The sequence below is a fragment of the Mytilus edulis genome, chromosome 8 (genome assembly GCF_963676685.1).
Source record: "Mytilus edulis chromosome 8, xbMytEdul2.2, whole genome shotgun sequence".
Classification (NCBI taxonomy): domain Eukaryota; kingdom Metazoa; phylum Mollusca; class Bivalvia; order Mytilida; family Mytilidae; genus Mytilus; species Mytilus edulis.
Genome location: NC_092351.1, coordinates 79,576,312 through 79,597,865, shown reverse-complemented (window position 1 = coordinate 79,597,865; position 21,554 = coordinate 79,576,312). Strand labels below are relative to the sequence as shown.

The window sequence follows — 21,554 nt, the reverse complement described above, 5'->3', positions numbered from 1 at the left end:
TTTACCACATTCATAATTCAATATATATGTATAGTATGGTGTAAGTTGAAGAAAGGGTAACATCTCAATCAATGATGAAGTTGAAGTCAAATTAATTTTAAACTTAAAACACAACCGTGATATCGGAGGACCGTGACTGAATTAAAGTACTATATAACTATGCGTAAGCCTTATTTTAGTATTGGGATTGTCATCTGATAAAGTCATGCTGATTATAAGATGCACAGTTTTCTCTGCTTTTAAAATCTTTCTGTTTGAATCCGTCAACTTGGAACATCAATTATTGGTAATATTAGTTATTCGGAAAATCAAAGGTCCTGGAATGGAGTATTTTTTAATCAACAGCATTGTCCTATATTTATTAATTTAGTTATAAATAAAGTCGAATTCTTTGATTCGCTGTTTTATATCATGCCCGCTAACAAATAGAAAACTGTACCTATAGGCCTTATTTTAAGTCCAGATTTTTAGTATTCGTATTGTCATCTTAGAAAGTCTTACTGCTTAAAATACTACAACAGGGAACAATTTGACAATGATTGAATTTAGTAGTGTAAACCCTGTGATTATGACCCGTGTATATAGCAAAATCTGAATACACTGTTTGGTGGTGCACCTGTCAGATGAGAAACGTACACATAAGGTAATAGGAAACAGGTGAATATACTATTGGTATCGGTATCGGATACGACCCGGAACTTGTTAATTATTGGCAATATATATTAATTATGTGGAAAACAAAAGGGTCTGGAATGGGGTAATTTTTAATCAACACCATTGTCCTGTATTGGGTATATATAATATTGAATTCTTTGATTTGTCATTTTTACCCCATGACGGCTGACAAATTGGACCTTCTTATTTTCCTATACGCCGCTTATTTTAAGTCCAGATTTTTAGTATTAGTATTTTCATCTTAGAAAGTCTTACTGCTTAAAATACTGCAATAGGACACAATTTGACAATGATTGTATTTATTGATTGATTGATTGATTGTTGGTTGCTTTACACCGCATTAGCACAAAAAGGCTATATCGCGGCGAGAGCTAATTCGAATATTTTACAATGTAAAGCATATTTTTAAAATAAGACAAAAATTGATTTTTTACAAATCAATATGAGTAAAATAACGTGATAAAAATTAAAAACGACTTAAATATAATAACATTTTTATATTCTATAATAAATTCCAATTTCTTTTAAAAATGCAACAATATTTGTAAATGGAACATTATTAAATAAATCATACATATTGTTGACATTGAAATGCTTCTTACGAATATCAGCAAAGTCAATACAATTAATTAAAACATGTTTAATAGTATACTTGCAGTTGCAAGGTACACATTGTGGTTCATCTTCATTTTTTAAAAGATACTCGTGTGTTATTCTAGTATGACCAATACGACATCTAGAAATAATACACTGATCTTTTCTGCACATAAAATTATTAAAATGTTTACCTATATTAGGTTTAATTTCATGTAATTTATTATCATCTTTTTTACTCCATTCATTTTTTAAAATATTAAACACATATTCTCTAATATTAGATTTAAAATCAGTGTATGGTATATCACAGTTAGATAAAGGGTCACCCAGGGCATGCTTTGCCTCAAGGTCTACAGCTGTGTTTCCAAGGATTCCAACATGACTCGGAACCCATAGAAATATTATTTCTTTCAGAAGAATTTTTAAATTCCTCATTACATATAAAATTTGGAGAATTGTTGGGTTTTTAATTTTAGTATTTTGTATAGCTTGTAAGCATGAAAGTGAATCAGAACATATAATAAATTTGGATTTATCTGAAGAAGCAATAAATTTTAAAGCCAAAATTATTGCTTCTGCTTCAGCAGTAAAGATGGATACATCAGATGGCAAACGGAGAGTTGCAGCTCTGTCCCTGAAGACAGCAGCAGATGCAACTATGTCGCCATCTTTTGATCCATCAGTATAGACAGTTGAAAAATCTGGATAATTGGCTTTAATTTCAGCATAGTGTTGCTGAATTAAAAGAGGATTTGTTTTATTTTTATTGTGTTCACGGAGATCAAATATCATTTTTGGTTTGGGAAGTTCCCATGGAGGACACTTGCAAATTTTAACTTGAGCAACAGATTTTAAATCAAAAGAAGCTAAATGTGGTTTTAAACGTATACCTAACGGAGGAATTTTATTTTCATGTTTTGCAAAAATATCTTCATAAATCGGATTAAAAACACAGCTGTAGGCAGGATTATCTGAATAGGCTTTTAGTTTGACAGCATATTGAAGTCCAAGCTTTAAACGTCTGTTAGAGAGTGAGTGCTCATCAGCCTCTACATACAGACTCTCAACTGGTGAGGTTTTAAATGCGCCAAGACAGAGACGCAAACCCTGGTGATGCACAGCATCAAGAATCTGTATGTAGGACTTCCTTGCAGAGCCATAATCTAGTTTAGATCTAACTAGAAATCTATATAAATTAAGTAAAATGTTGCGATCAGCACCCCAGTCAGTACTGCCGACAACTTTTAAAATATCTAATGCTTTTAAACATCTTGATTTTACCATTTTGATATGGGGTAGAAAGGTTAACTTTTTATCGAAAATTAACCCAAGAAATTTGGTTTCATCAACCATTTTAATTGGGTTGCCATACAAAGTGAGTTCTGGATCAAGATGCAATTTCCTTTTGTTACAAAAATGCATCCCGACCGTTTTTGACGTGGAAAATTTAAAACCATTTTCCGAGGCCCATTTTTCAATTCTTCCAAGACATAATTGTAATTGTAATGTTATTCATATTTTTGCCTCTGTAACATATTAAAAAATCATCAACGTACAATGAACCTTCAATATTACTTTTTAAAACTTCAACAAGGCTGTTGATTTTAAGACTAAATAATGTAACAGATAAAATACTGCCCTGAGGGACACCCATCTCTCGAAAAAATTGATCTTGTACAGTCTCAAACATCTTTGACTGAAGTTCTGCTTGACAGAGATTCTCAAACAAGGACCAGTCCGCCTTGTCAAGTTTCCAACGTGGTACTCTCTGTTGGGCAGAAGTGAAAAGATGTTCAAGTACTATTGGAAAGTGATCACTTCCACATAGATCATCATGAACACGCCATGAATAATCCAGAAGCAGAGAGGGATCGCAAATAATGATATCAATAGAAGAATAAGACCCGTTTCCAGGATGAAGATACGTATTAGATCCATCATTAAAAATGCATAATCCTTCTTGAGAGACAAAGTCCTCAATGATCTTACCTTTGGCATTAAAAGTCTTGCTACCCCATAACGGATTGTGAGCATTGAAGTCGCCCATAAGTATAAATGTTGAGGGTAATTGATCAGTGAGGTTTTTGAGTTTTGCTTTATCTATAATTGAATTGGGTGGAATATATATCGAACATAAAGTAATTGTTTTGTCTAATGATAAACGAATTGCAACTGCTTGCAGATCCGTGGTGAGTTGGACTGTGCTATGAATGACGTTGTCCTTCACAAAAATGGATGATCCGCCTGCAGCACGTTCATCTACTTTAGAAAATGTGCTATACATGTTGTATCCTTTTAAAGATACATTGTCACTTTCTTTAAGATGAGTTTCTTGAAGACAAAATGCAATAGGTAAAAATGACTGAACTAGAAGTGTTAACTCGAGAAGATTTATTTTAAGACCTCGGCAATTCCATTGGATGATATTTGTCATTATTTAATAATAGAAGGGCGAATGCTGTCGAGTTTGCCAGCATTCTTATTTCGCTCACCCTGAGATTGTGATCTTTCGGGTGGCGGAACACTTTCGATTTCCATTTCAGTTTCGTCGACAAGTGTTGAAAATCTGTTGTGCGAGGAGAGTCGTCGATCTCCTGGACCACACGCAGCTGGTTTTACTCCGCCTCGACCCCTACCCCGCGACCTCGAATCAGAAGACCTCTGGGAGGATGTATTTACTGGCTTCTTTTGGAAATCCTTCTTTTCTTGAGAACGAAGAGGAGATGGGGCTCTAGTAGACTTTGTACTGGACGAAGAAGTTAACTTCTTAGATGAAGGAAGACTTTTTGAGGTGGAAGAATCATCTATGTCAGTGGGAAGATCCCAGACAGATTCACCGCTCCAATTGTGTATTTCTACTGTTTCTTTTTTATTTGATTTCTTTTTCTCATTTTTTTTGGTGATGATATTGAGCTCTGTAGGGAAGATTGAGTTGACTGAGTACTGGTTTTGGAAGATTTTGGTTTTCTTGGAATTAATATTTTATCGGTAGGTTCTGTTTCAACAGGCAGCATTGCAAAATTGTCCGCATCAATTGGCCAAGTCATGCGAGTTTGTGTATTCTCGTGACTGAATGAGCGGACAACTTTGCTGGCGTACGCCGGTCTGTTTGAAACAAGGAGATCATTCGAAACAGAAGCTATCTGTTTAGCTTCTGGGTAACTGATGTTTCTTTCTGTTTTAATCTTAATAATATTTTTTTCTTTAAGGTAAACAGGGCAGTCCCTAGACGATGAAAAATGGGATTCACCACAGTTTACGCATTTAGAAGATTCAGAGTTACAGTTTGTTCCCTCGTGTCCTTCGTCAGAACACTTGAAGCATCTCTGCTTACCACGACATTGTTTGCTTCCATGCCCAAACTTTTGACAAGTAAAGCATCGAATTGGGTTAGGGATAAACATGTCAACTCTGATTCCGAAGCAACCTAAAGTAATAGATGGAGGAGGAGTTGGAGTTCTAAAGGTCAAAAGATATGTATTTAATTTGATTATATTGCCATTCTTTTTAATTTGAAATCTAATAACATCAGTTACACCTTGGCTTGACAGTTCCTCGCCGATTTCTTCCACGGTAAGGTCACCAAGGTATTGACTTCTGTCTCGAATGATCCCCTTACAGCTGTTCAAACTGTTATGAGGAGAGGCAGAAACAGGAACGTTTGTTATTGTAGTCATTGTAAGTAAATTTGTTGATTGACTTTTGTTTGAACATTCAACCAACAAATTGCCAGATCTCATTTTGGAAACTTTTTTTTACAGTACCAGCAACGCTTTGAATTTGTTTGTGAATTACAAAGGGCGATATTTTTGAAATTGGTTTTTCATCTGTTCCTTTTATTACAATCAATCTGGGCCAACTGTCATCTTCCCGACAGGGCTCTGAATCATCACATTTTCTTTTCTTATGTATTAAAGCTGATTTAGAGGGTTTGTTTTGTTGTGCCATATGAAAGGAGAAAGATTCACCATTCTTGTCATCCACCCACCTCGGAGTGCCTACAAGGGCGATGCTGTGTTTCCGTGGCGAACCGGGATCAAGTGCTAATGCTGAAAACGAGCTCCAAATTTAATGTAGCTGGTCCTCAAAATCAGCACCCAAGATCCACTGCGGAAAGTACCAGATGTTCCAAGAATAGTACACTCAAGCAGAGCGTATCCATCAAGCGAAAAAAAAAGCGTACCACTTGATTGACCCATGAGCCATCGCCTTCTTCAGTTATCCGAAATATAAATAGCTTAATTTAAAATACATGTGTATATTATGAAAATTGTTACAAGAAAGCTTATTGTTGAGGATTAACTGAAGGGCTCGACATGACCAGCCGATTGATCGAACCGGGTCCATCCGACCTCCCGTTTAGATAATATCGAAGCCAAAGCAGCTTATTGAACTATAGTCTCGTCCGTCCGGGTATTTTCTGACCGTAAGGAGTCTGGCTATAGCCCTCATCCACAAGGATCTCGTCAACCACCGACACGGGTAGCAACCCACGGCAAACGGGTTGGAGAGCCTATTTTATTTAAAACATCGGGCATCTCACGATGTTCGGATCACTTTAGTCTGGTCTCTACCCTTCGACCTGTCCAGCATGGGTAACCCTACCAGGAGACGAAGCTCCAGCTGGCATAGCTATTGGGGTCACTGAGACACGCAAGCCCCCCGACCACGGCAAGGATAGCGATCCACCGGAGGGTTGTATGGCATGATTGATTGATTGATTGATTGATTGATTGTTGGTTGCTTAACGTCCAGTGGCAAATAGTCCATGCATATTCAGGACGAGAACAAGTTCACAATAAATACAATAGGTAGGTTGTTGTAATAGAGGCCATCTAGGATGATGGTCGGGGAAGTTTGGACTGCCACTGGAAAATGAGGGTATATTGGATAGGGACAGAAATTTTGCCTTGCAACAGGCCACCTACGGACCCCTCAAAGAGTTGTTGCAAGGGTTCTTAACGTGCAAAGAGCGTAGCACTCTCTTTACACGAGGCATCGGATTTAACGTCCCCTTCTGACGGACGTGACTGCGAACTTGATACATCCCGCACAGCCATACGGACGCCCCACTTCAGCCAGCGTTTTACTGCCGGTCGGGAGAAGACCAAGTGACCATATTTCTATTCCCCAGTCTCGGTCTTGATACACTGAACTATAATATTATAAGAAGTAGATGATAACTCGGTTCCTTTTAAATTATACGGATGCTATGATACTAATTGTCATAAACATGATTAAGACAATGTTTTTCTGTTGTCAGTTTGATCCACTTGAGCAAAATTATTGCTTCTGCTTCAGCAGTAAAGATGGATGCATCAGATGACAAACGGAGAGTTGCAGCTCTGTCCCTGAAGACAGCAGCAGATCCATCAGTATAGATAGTTAAAAAATCTGGATAATTGGCTTTAATTTCAGCATAGTGTTGCTGAATTGAAAGAGGATTTGTTTTATTTTTATTGTGTTCACGGAGATCAAATATCATTTTTGGTTTGGGAAGTTCCCATGATTGAAGGAGCAGGGCCAAATAAGGTGTAATTACCCTTGAGGCGAGGATATTTGAGATTTTTGTTTTAAGCCATTTATTTGATACACTAGCCTCTGTGTTAGGACGACACATTATTAATTATAGGTCAATCTTAAAGAATCATACTGCCCCAGGAATAAAGTGTGAGGATAAAAAGTTCTGCATTTTTAAGCACCAAGACGGTCATTAGGCTAGTACATGGACAAATATTATTAAATCATTTTAATAATTTCTACAGCACTAATGTCAAAGTTTATCTTGATCTCTGCCTTGATACACTGAACCAAAATATTCTAAGAAGTAGATGATGACTCGGATGATTATGCCTATGATACCTATTGTCATTAAGACAATGTTTTTCTGTTGTCAGTTTGATCCACTTGAGCATGCTGAACGAGTGACAGTCCTTATATCCACATTGGAATGTGAAACTTTAGCTTAAGTATTTATTAAAATAACGGAATTAAAAGTTTTCAAATTATTTTTGGCATCAAAACTTTCAGATCGATGTCAGTTTGACAAAAACAATGCACTTTTCTATTAAAGCCGGTATTTACCTTTACTCGTCCTTGGCGTGAGACATAAGCCACATAATTATCGATTATTTTATATTCTATCACCTGTGTATTGTTAAAATAAATCAAACCATTATATCCGACAACTTGGTAAAATCATAACAACTTGTTCTCGCATACCGGACTCGTTCGATACACTCGGGCTTCTACTTATTTGGCAATTATGTATATCATTATAGTTTATTTTCAATTGAGTAATAGTGCGCTCAGAAAATTGTATTTAGACAATGTAGACAATTGGAAAAACGTGTAAAATATCGTACAAAATAGTTCCGACTCTTCAGACAATCAAACTATTATCGTCACAAATAATAGTTCTGTAAACAATTCAAATGACGGAAATATTCCAACAAACGATGATTCCAACCGTGTTTTAGAAGAAAGTGTTAATTCAGCAAATATAAATTCTGCTTCAAATTCAGCGCCGCGGATTAATCTGGACATAAACACTCCAACGTCTGCGCAAGTGCAAGAGGCAGCTCCCGCCCAAATTAACAACATGTTGTTGATAAACACAATAGAACTTTGTTAACAAACTTTGAAACACGTTAATAGTAGACAGAGTATGCTGCAAGAGACAATACCATCTTTTAATTTACAGTCAGCTACAATGTATGACGGCATCCTTCATGCCTCATTCTACAACAACCCAAATGGCCGAACCGTCCCTGTCAACAAACCGTTTCGCCCAAAATGGCCAAAACGACTCGTAGAGAATGCCAGTATACTCAGTTAAGTCGTTTGGTGTGCCGGCTTCACCCATCAGCGACACAGATATGATTTCGCCGGAAATCAGGCAGAATATCATCACAGGTAAAGATGTGAATTTAAACACACTATTGATACCAAACTATGAAATTCCCATTAAGAAGAAAACATCAGAAAATTATGACCGTTTGATAAGGAACTTGTCCCTAGATGAATTCATGATTGTTTTTGGCCGTTTTAAAAGGATTATGTGCTCGGCTTTCCCGTCTAGGGGAGAGGAATTGTAACTTTATCTGGCCCACATTGTAGAAACAGCTAACATTTGGCCATACAAATTTTTCGAGTATCACAGAATGTTTTCGGCTAAATGTGCAACTATGCTTCTTCAGCATAATCTAAAAATTGATTGGTCGAAGGGTGACTTTGAATTACGCCAAACAATTTGTGCTGGTTCCAAAGTAAATTCCTGTTCTTTCTGCAGTTCGACTCTGCATACTTCAGCTATGTGTCAATTGATTGATTGATTGTTGGTTGCTTTACGCCGCATTAGCACAAAAAGGCTATATCGCGGCGAGAGCTAATTCGAATATTTTTACAATTTAAAGCATATTTTTAAAATAAAACAAAAGGTCCTTCAATACACTAAAATTTTTGACTAAAGCAAATTGATTATATACAAATAAAAATCAACAGTAAAATAACGTGATAAAAATTAAAATCGATTTAAATATAATAACATTTTTATATTTTATAATAAATTCCAATTTCTTTTAAAAAAGCAACAATATTTGTAAATGGAACATTATTAAATAAATCATACATATTATTGACATTGAAATGCTTCTTACGAATATCAGCAAAGTCAATACAATTAATTAAAACATGTTTAATAGTATACTTGCAGTTGCAAGGAACACATTGTGGTTCATCTTCATTTTTTAAAAGATACTCGTGTGTTATTCTAGTATGACCAATACGACATCTAGTAATAACACACTGATCTTTTCTGCACATAATATTATCAAAAGGTTTGCCTAAATTAGGTTTAATTTCATGCAATTTATTATCGTCTTTTTTACTCCATTTATTTTTCAATATATTAAAAACATATTCTCTAATATTAGATTTAAAATCAGTATATGGTATATCACAGTTAGATAGAGGGTCACCCAGGGCATTCTTTGCCTCAAGGTCTACAGCTGTGTTTCCAAGGATTCCAACATGACTCGGAACCCATAGAAATATTATTTCTTTCAGAAGAATTTTTAAATTCCTCATTACATATAAAATTTTCAGGATTGTTGGGTTTTTAATTTTAGTATTTCGTATAGCTTGTAAGCATGAAAGTGAATCCGAACATATAATAAATTTGGATTTATCTGAAGAAGCAATAAATTTCAAAGCCAAAATTATTGCTTCTGCTTCAGCAGTAAAGATGGATGCATCAGATGGCAAACGGAGGGTTGCAGCTCTGTCCCTGAAGACAGCAGCAGATGCAACTCTATCACCATCTTTTGATCCATCAGTATAGACAGTTGAAAAATCGAGATAATCGGCTTTAATTTCAGCATAGTGTTGCTGAATTAAAAGAGGATTTGTTTTATTTTTATTGTGTTCACGGAGATCAAATATCATTTTTGGTTTGGGAAGTTCCCATGGAGGACATTTGCAAGTTTGAACTTGAGCAACAGATCTTAAATCAAAAGAAGCTAAATGTGGTTTTAAACGTAAACCTAACGGAGGAATTTTATTTTCATGTTTTGCAAAAATATCTTCATAAATCGGATTAAAAACACAGCTGTAGGCAGGATTATCTGAATGGGCTTTTAGTTTGACAGCATATTGAAGTCCAAGCTTCAAACGTCTGTCAGTGAGTGAGTGCTCATCAGCCTCTACATACAGACTCTCAACTGGTGAGGTTTTAAATGCGCCAAGACAGAGACGCAAACCTTGGTGATGCACAGCATCGATAATCTGTATGTAGGACTTCCTTGCAGAGCCATACACTATAGAGCCATAATCTAGTTTAGATCTAACAAGAGATCTATATAAATTGAGTAAAATGTTGCGATCAGCACCCCAGTCAGTGCTGCCGACAACTTTTAAAATATCTAAAGCTTTTAAACATCTCGATTTTAACATTTTGATATGGGGTAGAAAGGTTAACTTTTTATCGAAAATTAACCCAAGAAATTTGGTTTCATCAACCATTTTAATTGGGTTGCCGTACAAAGTTAGTTCTGGATCAAGATGCAATTTTCTTTTGTTACAAAAATGCATCCCGACCGTTTTTGAAGTGGAAAATTTAAAACCATTTTCCGAGGCCCATTTTTCAATTCTTCCAAGACATAATTGTAATTGTCTTTCAATGTTATTCATATTTTTGCCTCTGTAACATATTTAAAAATCATCAACGTACAATGAACCTTCAATATAACTTTTTAAAACTTCAACAAGGCTGTTGATTTTAAGACTAAATAATGTAACAGATAAAATACTGCCCTGAGGGACACCCATCTCTTGATCATAAAGATCAGACATGGTCGAATTAACTCTAACATTAAATTGTCTGTTAGAGAGAAAATTAGAAATAAAATTAGGCATATTGCCTTTCAACCCCATAACAAATAGATCTTTTAAAATACCATATTTCCATGCAGTATCATAGGCCTTCTCAAGGTCGAAAAAGACCGACACCACATGCTCATTTTTCGCAAAACCATTACGGACAAATGATTCGAATCGAACAAGATGATCAAGAGTACTGCGGCCCTGTCGGAATCCACACTGAATATTGGCTAATAGCCCATTGGATTCCAACAACCAAACAAGGCGATCATTGACCATCCGTTCGAGTGTTTTACAGACACAACTGGTAAGAGCAATTGGTCGATAATTAATAGGATCCGTATGATCTTTACTTGGTTTTGGAATAGGCACGACGGTTGCAAGCTTCCAGATTGATGGTAAATCACCAGATTCCCAGATGTTATTCATGAGCTGCAAGAGAGCTTCTAGCGAGGAATCTGGCAAGTGTTTTAAGAGTTGGTAGTGAATATTATCAGGCCCACAAGCTGTATCATGGGCTTTTGACAGAGATGTTTTAAGTTCTTCAAGAGAAAATAGTTTATTATAATTTTCACCATTTTTTGATTTAAAGTTTAATTTAATTTTTTCTTTTTGTTTTTTTAACTTATTTAAAGTCTTCCCTGTAGTTGTTACAAGAAGAAGACTTTGCAAAAGTTTCACCAAGTTTGTTGGCAATATCCTTTTCAGATGTTAATAAATTATTGCCGTCTTTCAAATGTTTTACAGTGGCTTTAGAATTTTTACCTTTTATTTTATTTACCATATTCCAAACTTTTGTCATCGGAGTGCGAGATGTAATCCCCGAGACAAATTTTTTCCAGGATGTTCGTCGGGCTTGCCTACAAGTCCGCCGTGCCTTAGCGCGAAAAATACGGAAATTACTCAAGTTTTCCGTCGTTGGTTGTTGATTGAACCGTCTTTCAGATTTTTTACGGTCACCTATGGCTTGATCACATGCGTCATCAAACCATGGTTTACTGGGATGTTTTGGATTTGCCGAGGTCTTAGGAATAGTTCTGTCAGCAATTGACGTTAGAACTGTATTAAAAGTTAAAATTGGATCTTGCACAGTCTCAAACATCTTTGACTGAAGTTCCGTTCGACAGAGATTCTCAAACAAGGACCAGTCCGCCTTGTCAAGTTTCCAACGTGGTACTCTCTGTTGGGCAGAATTAAAAAAATGTTCAAGTACTATTGGAAAGTGATCACTTCCACATAGATCATCATGAACACGCCATGAATAATCCAGGAGCAGAGAGGGATCGCATATAGTGATATCAATAGAAGGATAAGACCCGTTTCCAGGATGAAGATACGTATTAGATCCATCATTAAAAATGCATAATCATTCTTGAGAGACAAAGTCCTCAATGATCTTACCTTTGGCATTATGAGTCTTGCTACCCCATAATGGATTGTGGGCATTGAAGTCGCCCATAAGTATAAATGGTGAGGGTAATTGATCAGTGAGGTTTTTGAGTTTTGCTTTATCGATAATTGAATTAGGTGGAATATATATCGAACATAATGTAATTGTTTTGTCTAATGATAAACGAATTGCAACTGCTTGCAGATCCGTTGTGAGTTGGACTGTGCTATGAATGACGTTGTCCTTCACAAAAATGGATGATCCGCCTGCAGCACGTTCATCTACCTTAGAACATGTGCTATACATGTTGTATCCTTTTAAAGATACGTTGTCACTTTCTTTTAGATGAGTTTCTTGAAGACAAAATGCATTAGGTAAAAAAGACTGAACTAGAAGTGTTAACTCGAGAAGATTTATTTTAAGACCTCGGCAATTCCATTGGATTATATTTGTCATTATTTAATAAAAGAAGGGCGAATGCTGTCGAGTTTGCCAGCATTCTTATTTCGCTCACCCTGAGATCGTGATCTTTCGGGTGGCGGAACACTTTCGGTTTCCATTTCAGTTTCGATGATAAGTGTTGAAAATCTGTTGTGCGAGGAGAGTCGTCGATCTCCAGGACTACGCGCAGCTGGTGTTACTCCGCCTCGACCCCTACCCCGCGACCTCGAATCAGAAGACTTCTGAGAGGATGTATTTCCTGGCTTCTTTTGGACATCCTTCTTTTCTTGAGAACGAAGAGGAGATGGGGCTCTGGTAGACTGTTTACTGGACGAAGAAGATACCTTCTTGGATGCAGATGAAGGAAGACTTTTGGAGGTGGAAGAATCATCTATATCACTGGGAAGATCCCAGACAGATTCACCGCTCCAATTGTGTATTTCTACTGTTTCTTTTTTATTTGATTTTTTTTTCACATTTTTTTTTGGTGATGATAGTGAGCTCTGTAGGGAAGATTGAGTTGACTGATTACTGGTTTTGGAAGATATTGGTTTTCTTGGAATTAATATTCTATCGGTAGGTTCTGTTTCAACAGGCAGCATTTTAAAATTGTCCGCATCAATTGGCCAAGTCATGCGAGTTTGTGTATTCTCGTGACTGAATGAGCGGACAACTTTGCTGGCGTACGATGGTCTGTTTGAAACAAGGAGATCATTCGAAACAGAAGCTATCTGTTTAGCTTCTGGGTAACTAATGTTTCTTTCTGTTTTAATTTTAATAATATTTTTTTCTTTAAGGTAAACAGGGCAGTCCCTAGACGATGAAAAATGGGATTCACCACAGTTTACACATTTAGAAGATTCAGAGTGACAGTTTGTTCCCTCGTGTCCTTCGTCAGAACACTTGAAGCATCTCTGCTTACCACGACATTGTTTGCTTCCATGACCAAACTTTTGACAAGTAAAGCATCGAATTGGGTTTGGGATAAACATGTCAACTCTGATTCCGAAGCAACCTAAAGTAATAGATGGAGGAGGAGTTGGAGTTCTAAAGGTCAAAAGATAAGTATTTAATTTGATTATATTTCCATTCTTTTTAATTTGAAATCTAATAACATTAGTTACACCTTGGCTTGAAAGTTCCTCACCGATTTCGTCCACGGTAAGGTCACCAAGGTATTGACTTCTGTCTCGAATGATCCCCTTGCAGCTGTTCAAACTGTTATGAGGAGAGGCAGAAACAGGAAAGTTTGATATTGTAGACATTGTAAGTAAATTTGTTGATTGACTTTTGTTGGAACATTCAACCAACAAATTGCCAGATCTCATTTTTGAAACTTTTTTAACAGTACCAGCAACGCTTTGAATTTGTTTGTGAATTACAAAGGGCGATATTTTTGAAATTGGTTTTTCTTCTGTTCCTTTTATTACAATAAATCTGGGCCAACTGTCATCTTCCCGACAGGGCTCTGAATCATCACATTTTCTTTTCTTATGTATTAAAGCTGATTTCGAGGGTTTGTTTTGTTGTGCCATATGAAAGGAGAAAGATTCACCATTCTTGCCATCCACCCACCTCGGAGTGCCTACAAGGGCGATGCTGTGTTTCCGTGGCGAACCGGGATCGAGTGCTAATGCTGAAAACGAGCTCCATATATAATGTAGCTGGTCCTCAAAATCAGCACCCAAGATCCACTGCGGAAAGCACCAGATGTTCCAAGAATAGTATACTCAAGCAGAGCGTATCCATCAAGCGAAAAAGAAAGCGTACCACTTGATTGACCCATGAGCCATCGCCTTCTTCAGTTATCCAAAATATAAATAGCTTAATTTAAAATACATGTGTATATTATGAAAATTGTTACAAGAAAGCTTATTGTTGAGGATTAACTGAAGGGCTCGACATGACCAGCCGATTGATCGAACCGGGTCCATCCGACCTCCCGTTTAGATGATTTCGAAGCCAAAGCAGCTTATTGAACTATAGTCTCGTCCGTCCGGGTATTTTCTGACCGTAAGGAGTCTGGCTATAGCCCTCATCCACAAGGATCTCGTCAACCACCGACACGGGTAGCTATGTGTCAAATGAAAACCTCTAATCAACACGCCATGTCCATTGCCAACTCATCAAAAGGGTCAGATTCTCTAGGCCGAGATATTGTATGGCATGAAGGTCAACAGCTATGTAACAACTTTAGTTGGGCACGTGGTTGTCAAAAAACATACTGCAAATATCTTCAAGTGTGTAAATTGTGCAAGGCTAAAAGTCATGGGAAATTCAATTGCATTAAATTTCAAGACTCAACAAAACAGGGCCAGCTAAATCAAACACCAGCACCAGTCAAAAAACAATGACTTCCTGTTGCCACATCACCTGTTAATTATACTCAATTATCTTTTAGAGTTACAAAATCACCCTAATAGGGATTTTTCCTCTTTTTTATGTAACAGTATACAATATGGATTTGATATGCTTGTTTCTGAATCAGATATCATTACTTATGAATGTAAAAATGCTCTCTCTGCTAGGAAGGATCCAGAAACTGTTCAGGCACTTATTAATGATAACTTAAAAAAGGGTTTATAAATGGTCCTTTTGATATCCCTCCTTTCACTGCTTATCATGCTTATAGAGTGAGTCCCATTGGCATTGCTACTCACAAGTATTCATTTAAGAAAAAACTGATTCTGGATCTTTCCTCGCCGCATAACAAAGAAGAACACTTTAGTATTAATGATTTAATTGACAAAGATTTATGTTCTCTGTCTTACATTAAGTTGGACGATGCAATAAATGTAATTCAAAACTATGGACCAAAAAGCATATGCTGCAAAGTCGACTGCCTATAAGTCCAAAACAATGTCATCTTTTTTGTTTTAAATGGAACAATAAATATTATAACTATGTAAAGTTACCTTTTGGTTGTCGTTCAAGTCCAAGACTTTTTGACATGTTATCCACAAGCATATGCTGGATAGCCAAGAACAATTATAATAAAGATGTTATTTTTCATTTATTGGATGATTTTTTCACCATAGATAAACCCAATTTTTGTGGTGAAAGAACTATGTCTTTATTATCATTAGTTTTTAACAAATTAAATATACCATTATCTGCTAAAAAGACAGTAGGCCCAGTCTTTTTAACTTGAATATTTGGGTATTATTTTAGACACTGTTAACATTGTAAGCTCGTCTGCCACAAGACAAAATTGTTCGTATTACTAATTTTATCAAAACAATGATGCATAAACGAACTTGTACTAGGAAAGACTTGAAACAATTATTGGGTCACCTAAATTTTGCCAGTCGTGTTATATTACCAGGCCGTGCATTTGTGACTTACTTATATAAACTTATGTCAACAGTTAAGAAAGTTATCATTATGTACATCTTAACAAGGAATACAAAGCAGATCTACAGATGTGGTTAAAATTCCTAACAAATTGGAATGGTATACATTTATTTTATGACAATCAACTGACTACAGCATCTAGTATTTCGTTATATACTGATGCTTCATCTACTATTGGTTTTGGTGTTTTTTTCAAAAACAAATGGTTTTATGATAAATGGCCAGAATAATTGCCAAGTATTAAAGACTAATCAGAATCGATGGCTTTTTTAAGAACTATACCCTATAGTGGTCGCAGCTATTTTATGGGGTAAACAGTGGTGCGGAAAAAAGATACTTTTTTATTGTGACAATGCTGCTACAGTTCATATCATTAAAAAAGGTCGCTCTAAAGAACCATGCATAATGAAACTTAAGAGACGCTTAACAATGTGTGCTGTTTATAACAATTTTGCCGTTTTTAGTGAACATGTACCTGGTGCGAGTAACATTATAGCAGATGCTTTATCTCGTTTTCAGATAAACAAATTCCGGGAACTAGCACCAGAAGCCGAGATGGATCCAACACCTTGTCCGCCACTGTCCGAGTTTTTTTTAGACTGCACAATAGACAGTTTGTGGAAATATTCCCTCTCCAATAACACAACTAGTGTATATAAGACAGGAATCGAACTATATACTAGATTTCTTTTGTTAGATGGATTGACTTGGGATAAAGACAGTATCCCACCTGTGTCAGAAACCTTGCTTATGCGCTTCGTAGCATATTGTGCTGAACACAAACAATTATGTCATTCTACAATTAAATTATATTTATGTGGCATAAGGTTTCATTTTTTAAAGTATGGAGGTTTTAATCCATTAATAAGTTTCGGAAAGCCTCTTGAGTGTCTTAAAACAATTTTAATTGCTTTAAAGAAAAAAACAAGGGTCTACTGTCAAACGCAAACGTTTACCTATTACTATCATGTCTATTTTGTCAAAAATGTGTTAATTACTACTTACATGTATTTTTGGTAATTTTTATAGTATTATGTTGGAGGCTGCGTGTACAACAGCCTTTTTTTTTAAGATGTGGTGAATTCACTGTAATGAACCAGTTTGATCCTGAATGTAACTTATGCTGCAGTGATTTGCAAATCACTGCTGACTGTATTTTTGTAACTCTTAAAAAGTCTAAAACTGATCCTTTTAGACAAGGAATTACTATTCCACTTTATAAAACAGGTTGTTCAATTTGTCCTGTTTTATCAATATTGAAATACAATCAGTTGATGCAGTCTGTGTACTCCTCTAATACTGAGGCTTTTTTCATCTCTAAAGATATAAAACCTTTAAACAGGAAAAGTTTTCATTTCACATGTCAAATTAGGCTTATCTTGTGATTCCTACAATGGACACTCCTTTAGAATTGGTGCAGCTATATCTGCTCAAGAAGCCCGTCTTGAAGATAATTTAATCCAAACACTTGGTAGATGGTTATCTAATTGTTACACGAGGTATATTCATACTTCTCCTAATGTTCTTAAGAAAGCTCAAAAACAATTAGCAGAGACAGACAGAAGTTAGGTTAAATTGTACTGGCAACAAAGGTTCCCCTTGGGGGCTACAGCTGCTTCACACCTGTATTTGGCCAATTCGATACAACTTCTACACATTAGCCATTGTATCTCATCCCCCAAGTTTTAAATTTTCTATCTAAATGAAAAGGAGGATAACTCAATTTTTATTTCAAAAGTGTCAAACAACAACAACAACAACAATACTTTATTTTAAGAGGGTTACAGTTTGCACTTGTGTAAAACCAGCAATGCAGTTTTCCATAGGAACTGCCTAAATTGCATATGCAGTCACTCTTCATTCAGGAAGTTTTGAGGAGAATGTTATATTTCCCTGGAAAGGAGACATGCACTACTTTTTTTTGCACTAATAAAAACATATAGCTGTGCGGCATATTTTCAAGTTTTACTGCCCTCCATTTATAAACATTGCAGGTTCGCACTGAATTTTTCCATTAAATTTGACTCAACACCCAAATGTCTTCCAGTCCTCCTGAAAAATAAGTTAAATAAATAGAAATTTTTATTTATATCCATTTAATTCTCCAATCAAGTCTTAATTAAAAAAACATTACTTTGCATCCATGGCAACAACTATGTAAACAGTAGCAGTATTTTATGCACATTCAATTTCTCCCCAAAAGAGGCGTGACTTGCAAATCACACGTGATTTACAAAGTGCAACCTATACTGTACTTTCAAATCCCTTTTAGTATCAAAATATTCTTATATTCTTGTTGTTATTTATGTAAGTAATAGAAAATAATAAGTTACAATGGTAGTTTTTTCATTATTGTATTTTTATAGTACTTCTAGTAACTATACCCTGTTTGCGGCAAGATGTGTTTTTTTCCTGTTCACTATTTTTTTTTTTATTATTCAAATTATTATTTTTTTTGTCTACTTAATAAACTCATTATATATTTGTGTTTTTCTTGTGCCTTTGTGTAATAGCTATTTGAATCATGGTTAGTTTTACTACAATCTGTTTATTTTGTAGAATTTTTGTCTTCTTTATGTACTATACCATAAAATGCATAAAAAGTTGTCATACAAGCTTCAAAAAACTATCCCTATAACAAAAACATACACCTTATCTTTACTTTCTGTTTATGTTATAGCACACAAGCCTGTCAGCACTGATAAAAAAATTAAATGAAGAGAGGTCAAATTATATGAACTTGTCAAATTACAAAATAATGAGATTAGCCATCATGATGATTTTTATATGATTTATATAAAAAATCTTACATCTGGGGTCACCTTCAGTTCCATCAGATATAAACAAAAAACTTAGTCATTCATGATAGTTTAGTTGTAAGGTCCTATATTTGATGTTTAAATATTAAAATACTGGAATAAAGTGCATTTCAAACAATTCTTACAATAACAATGGGTCTAATCCCATGGCGTCTAAGGAAATACACATTTCAGAAAGGAAACAAGCCATATAATAAGGGGAAAAAATACAGAAATAAGACTTTACCTGCTGAAAAAGGCAAATTTGTGAGACTACCAAAAGATTTGTATGACTTAGTGACTAAATCTGTTCATAAAAAGAATGTTAAACTAATTCCTGCCTCTACAAAGTCAGCTCGCTTTCTAAGGCCGAAGCCTCCGACAAAAACCGAAGTTGAAAAATGTGCTGAAAATGAAACAAAAACAGGGTAAGAATACTTTTTTTGTTATTAAGCTTTCAAAAATAATTAAACTTGCTTAAAAAAGCCATTTATAAACAACTATGAAGAAAAAGGCATGTGTCTTATATGCCAATTCTTTAAATGTGACATCTGAAGAAAATGCAAGCTAGGATTAAACTTATTTTAAAATTTCTAGTCCTATATATATTTTCAAGAGCTAAATAGTACATGGTTTTTATATATAATATATATAAAAACACAGGCAAAGAAAAAAATATGCACTTTTGAGAGTACATTTGATAAAAAAGCTTATTTAAAGAAAACACTATTGTAAGGGAGGTAATTCAAAATAAAATTATTTTCACATTTTCCAAACTTAGTTTAACAAATAAAAAACTAATTCACTTCAATTTTGGCAACATTTTTCAACTTCAGGTCAGAGAAAAATAGTTTTCGACTCCTTCGGATTAATGAACTTGAACAGATGTGGAATGAGGTTTTCATAGAACACAGACAAATATCCCCTATGTGTACAGGGTTCATATCATGGGATTTAAGTGCAGAGCAGCAAAGAGGGGCTGCCTGGAGGGAAAAGGCAAGCTGCAATGAGTGTTCTTACCATTCAAAAATGTTCAACCTTTACAATGAGGTGATCGCTAAGAAACGTGGTCGTCGAACAGCAGCTATTAATCTATCCATACAAGTCGCACTTAATCACATAGCTATCAGCACAACTGGTCTACAGAAATTATTTCTTGGTTCTAATATACCAGCTCCTTCCACTTCAAGTATGCAACACAGTGCTAATGTTGTTTCTGAAATTATAGAAGAGTACAATCAAAAGGATTTGGTTCAGAAAAGAAAATTAATTAAGGAAATAAACATATTAAGAGGTGATAATCCTAATATTATTAACATTCAGGCCGACGGAATGTACAATAACCCTATTTATTCCGGAATGGGTAAAACACCAGTTCAACCAGCTACACAATGTACATATAACATGTTAGAAAATAATACTTATAAGCACAGTATGGTAAGCACAAGACAAGTGTCTAAGCTTTGCTCAAATAAGAGTGAACATAAAACAAAAACAAAAGTTAAATCTCACAAAGGTCACTGTTCCGCAAACATTGAAATGCATGACAGCATAGGCAGTGAGGAGCGATGGACTAAAGACTGCTTGTTAGACCTGAAAAATGATGGTCTGGAAGTTCAAGAAATTACCACTGACCCTGACAGCAGTGCATTTAGAGCTGCAGAGTCTCTTTTTAAAGCTGGTACAACCAATACTCAGCCAATTCATTTTCTAGATACAAGACATGTGTCCGCAAATCATAGAAATTTTATTAAAAAAATGTCAGGTCTGAAGGAAATAATGCCGGCACGATTAGTTTCAGAGAAAGATAAAATGCTAAAAAGGTTTGCATTAGATATGGCAGCACGTTGTCAGGCAGAGTACAATGCTGCCTTTGATAAATTCAATATGGACTCTGTACGGGTAAAAGTTCACCTATCATATGCATGTCATGCTATAGTTTCTTGCTATCAGGGTGATCATAACGGGTGTACAAAATATTCCCTTGTTTGTTAAATAGGAACAGTTTGAAGACATGGACTGAAAAATCAGCTTATCTGAAAAATAACTTTAAATTAAATAAATCAGAGAACACAGCAGCATTGTTACGTGAATGCGTAAAATATCGCCTTGGACCTACCATGCTAAACCGTACATGCAAAAACACTAACACACAAAAAGCTGAAGCAACTAACCGTGCAATAAGTGCAACTGTACCTAGCAATGTAACATTTACCAGAAACTATAAAGGAAGGGTACATACAGCTATACACAATGTAAATAATGGCCCTGGAGAATCCATCGTTAAACTCTGTAAAGCGGCTGGGGTTCCCATCGAACCAGGAAGTCGTGCTGCCCGAGGTCTGAAAAATATTCAACAACACAATGAAAAACATAAATTATATAAGCAGTCAAAGCAGTACACAGATCAGAGATGCTAAAAAAAGCATGAACTATATAAAATATATGATGAGTATCAAGAGGAAAAAGACTACGAGAAAAACAAACTTTTACCAACAAAACGGGTGGCCGCAAAACAGCCTCAAGAGTATTCGTTTGCCAAAAAACTCCGATCAAGACATGTTAAAAATAAATAAATTACCTGCATCAGATAAGACAACACGGTAAATGATATTTGTACACTGTTTTGTCCGTCTACAGAAAATTCTCTCTATGTTTATACTGTGCGACTCTAAAATCAGGTGCTCCGGTTTAATACATTTGGGGTTATGGCAAAGGTGTGAAATATCTAAAGGATCACCGTTTGGAGAGAAACGGGGAAGATTTTCTTTTAATATTCTTTTATCTAGCATATAAGATAATCTGTGAGCTCTTTCAAGAGTTCTAGTGCCATCAGGCCAATTCATAACTTTTTTCCCATAGATCCCATGCTCCAAAGCTCCAACCCACACTGTACAGTCATAATTTCCATAATTTTTTCA

General features: G+C 35.6%; 1 protein-coding gene and 1 long non-coding RNA gene across 2 annotated transcripts; both read right to left on the bottom strand.

The window, feature by feature from the left end:
• Window positions 1-3,705: 3,705 nt before the first annotated feature.
• On the bottom strand, window positions 3,706-13,746 carry LOC139484406 (micronuclear linker histone polyprotein-like). Its single transcript, XM_071268140.1, has 3 exons — window positions 13,606-13,746; window positions 12,555-12,984; window positions 3,706-4,187 (listed from the first exon to the last, which is right to left on the bottom strand). The coding sequence occupies exons 1-3, from the start codon at window positions 13,744-13,746 to the stop codon at window positions 3,706-3,708; spliced, it is 1,053 nt and encodes a 350-aa protein (XP_071124241.1).
• Window positions 13,747-17,484: 3,738 nt separating this feature from the next.
• On the bottom strand, window positions 17,485-20,963 carry LOC139487128 (uncharacterized). Its single transcript, XR_011655762.1, has 3 exons — window positions 20,876-20,963; window positions 19,654-19,849; window positions 17,485-17,887 (listed from the first exon to the last, which is right to left on the bottom strand). It is a non-coding gene; the product is annotated as an uncharacterized lncRNA (long non-coding RNA).
• Between the last annotated feature and the right edge of the window lie 591 nt (window positions 20,964-21,554).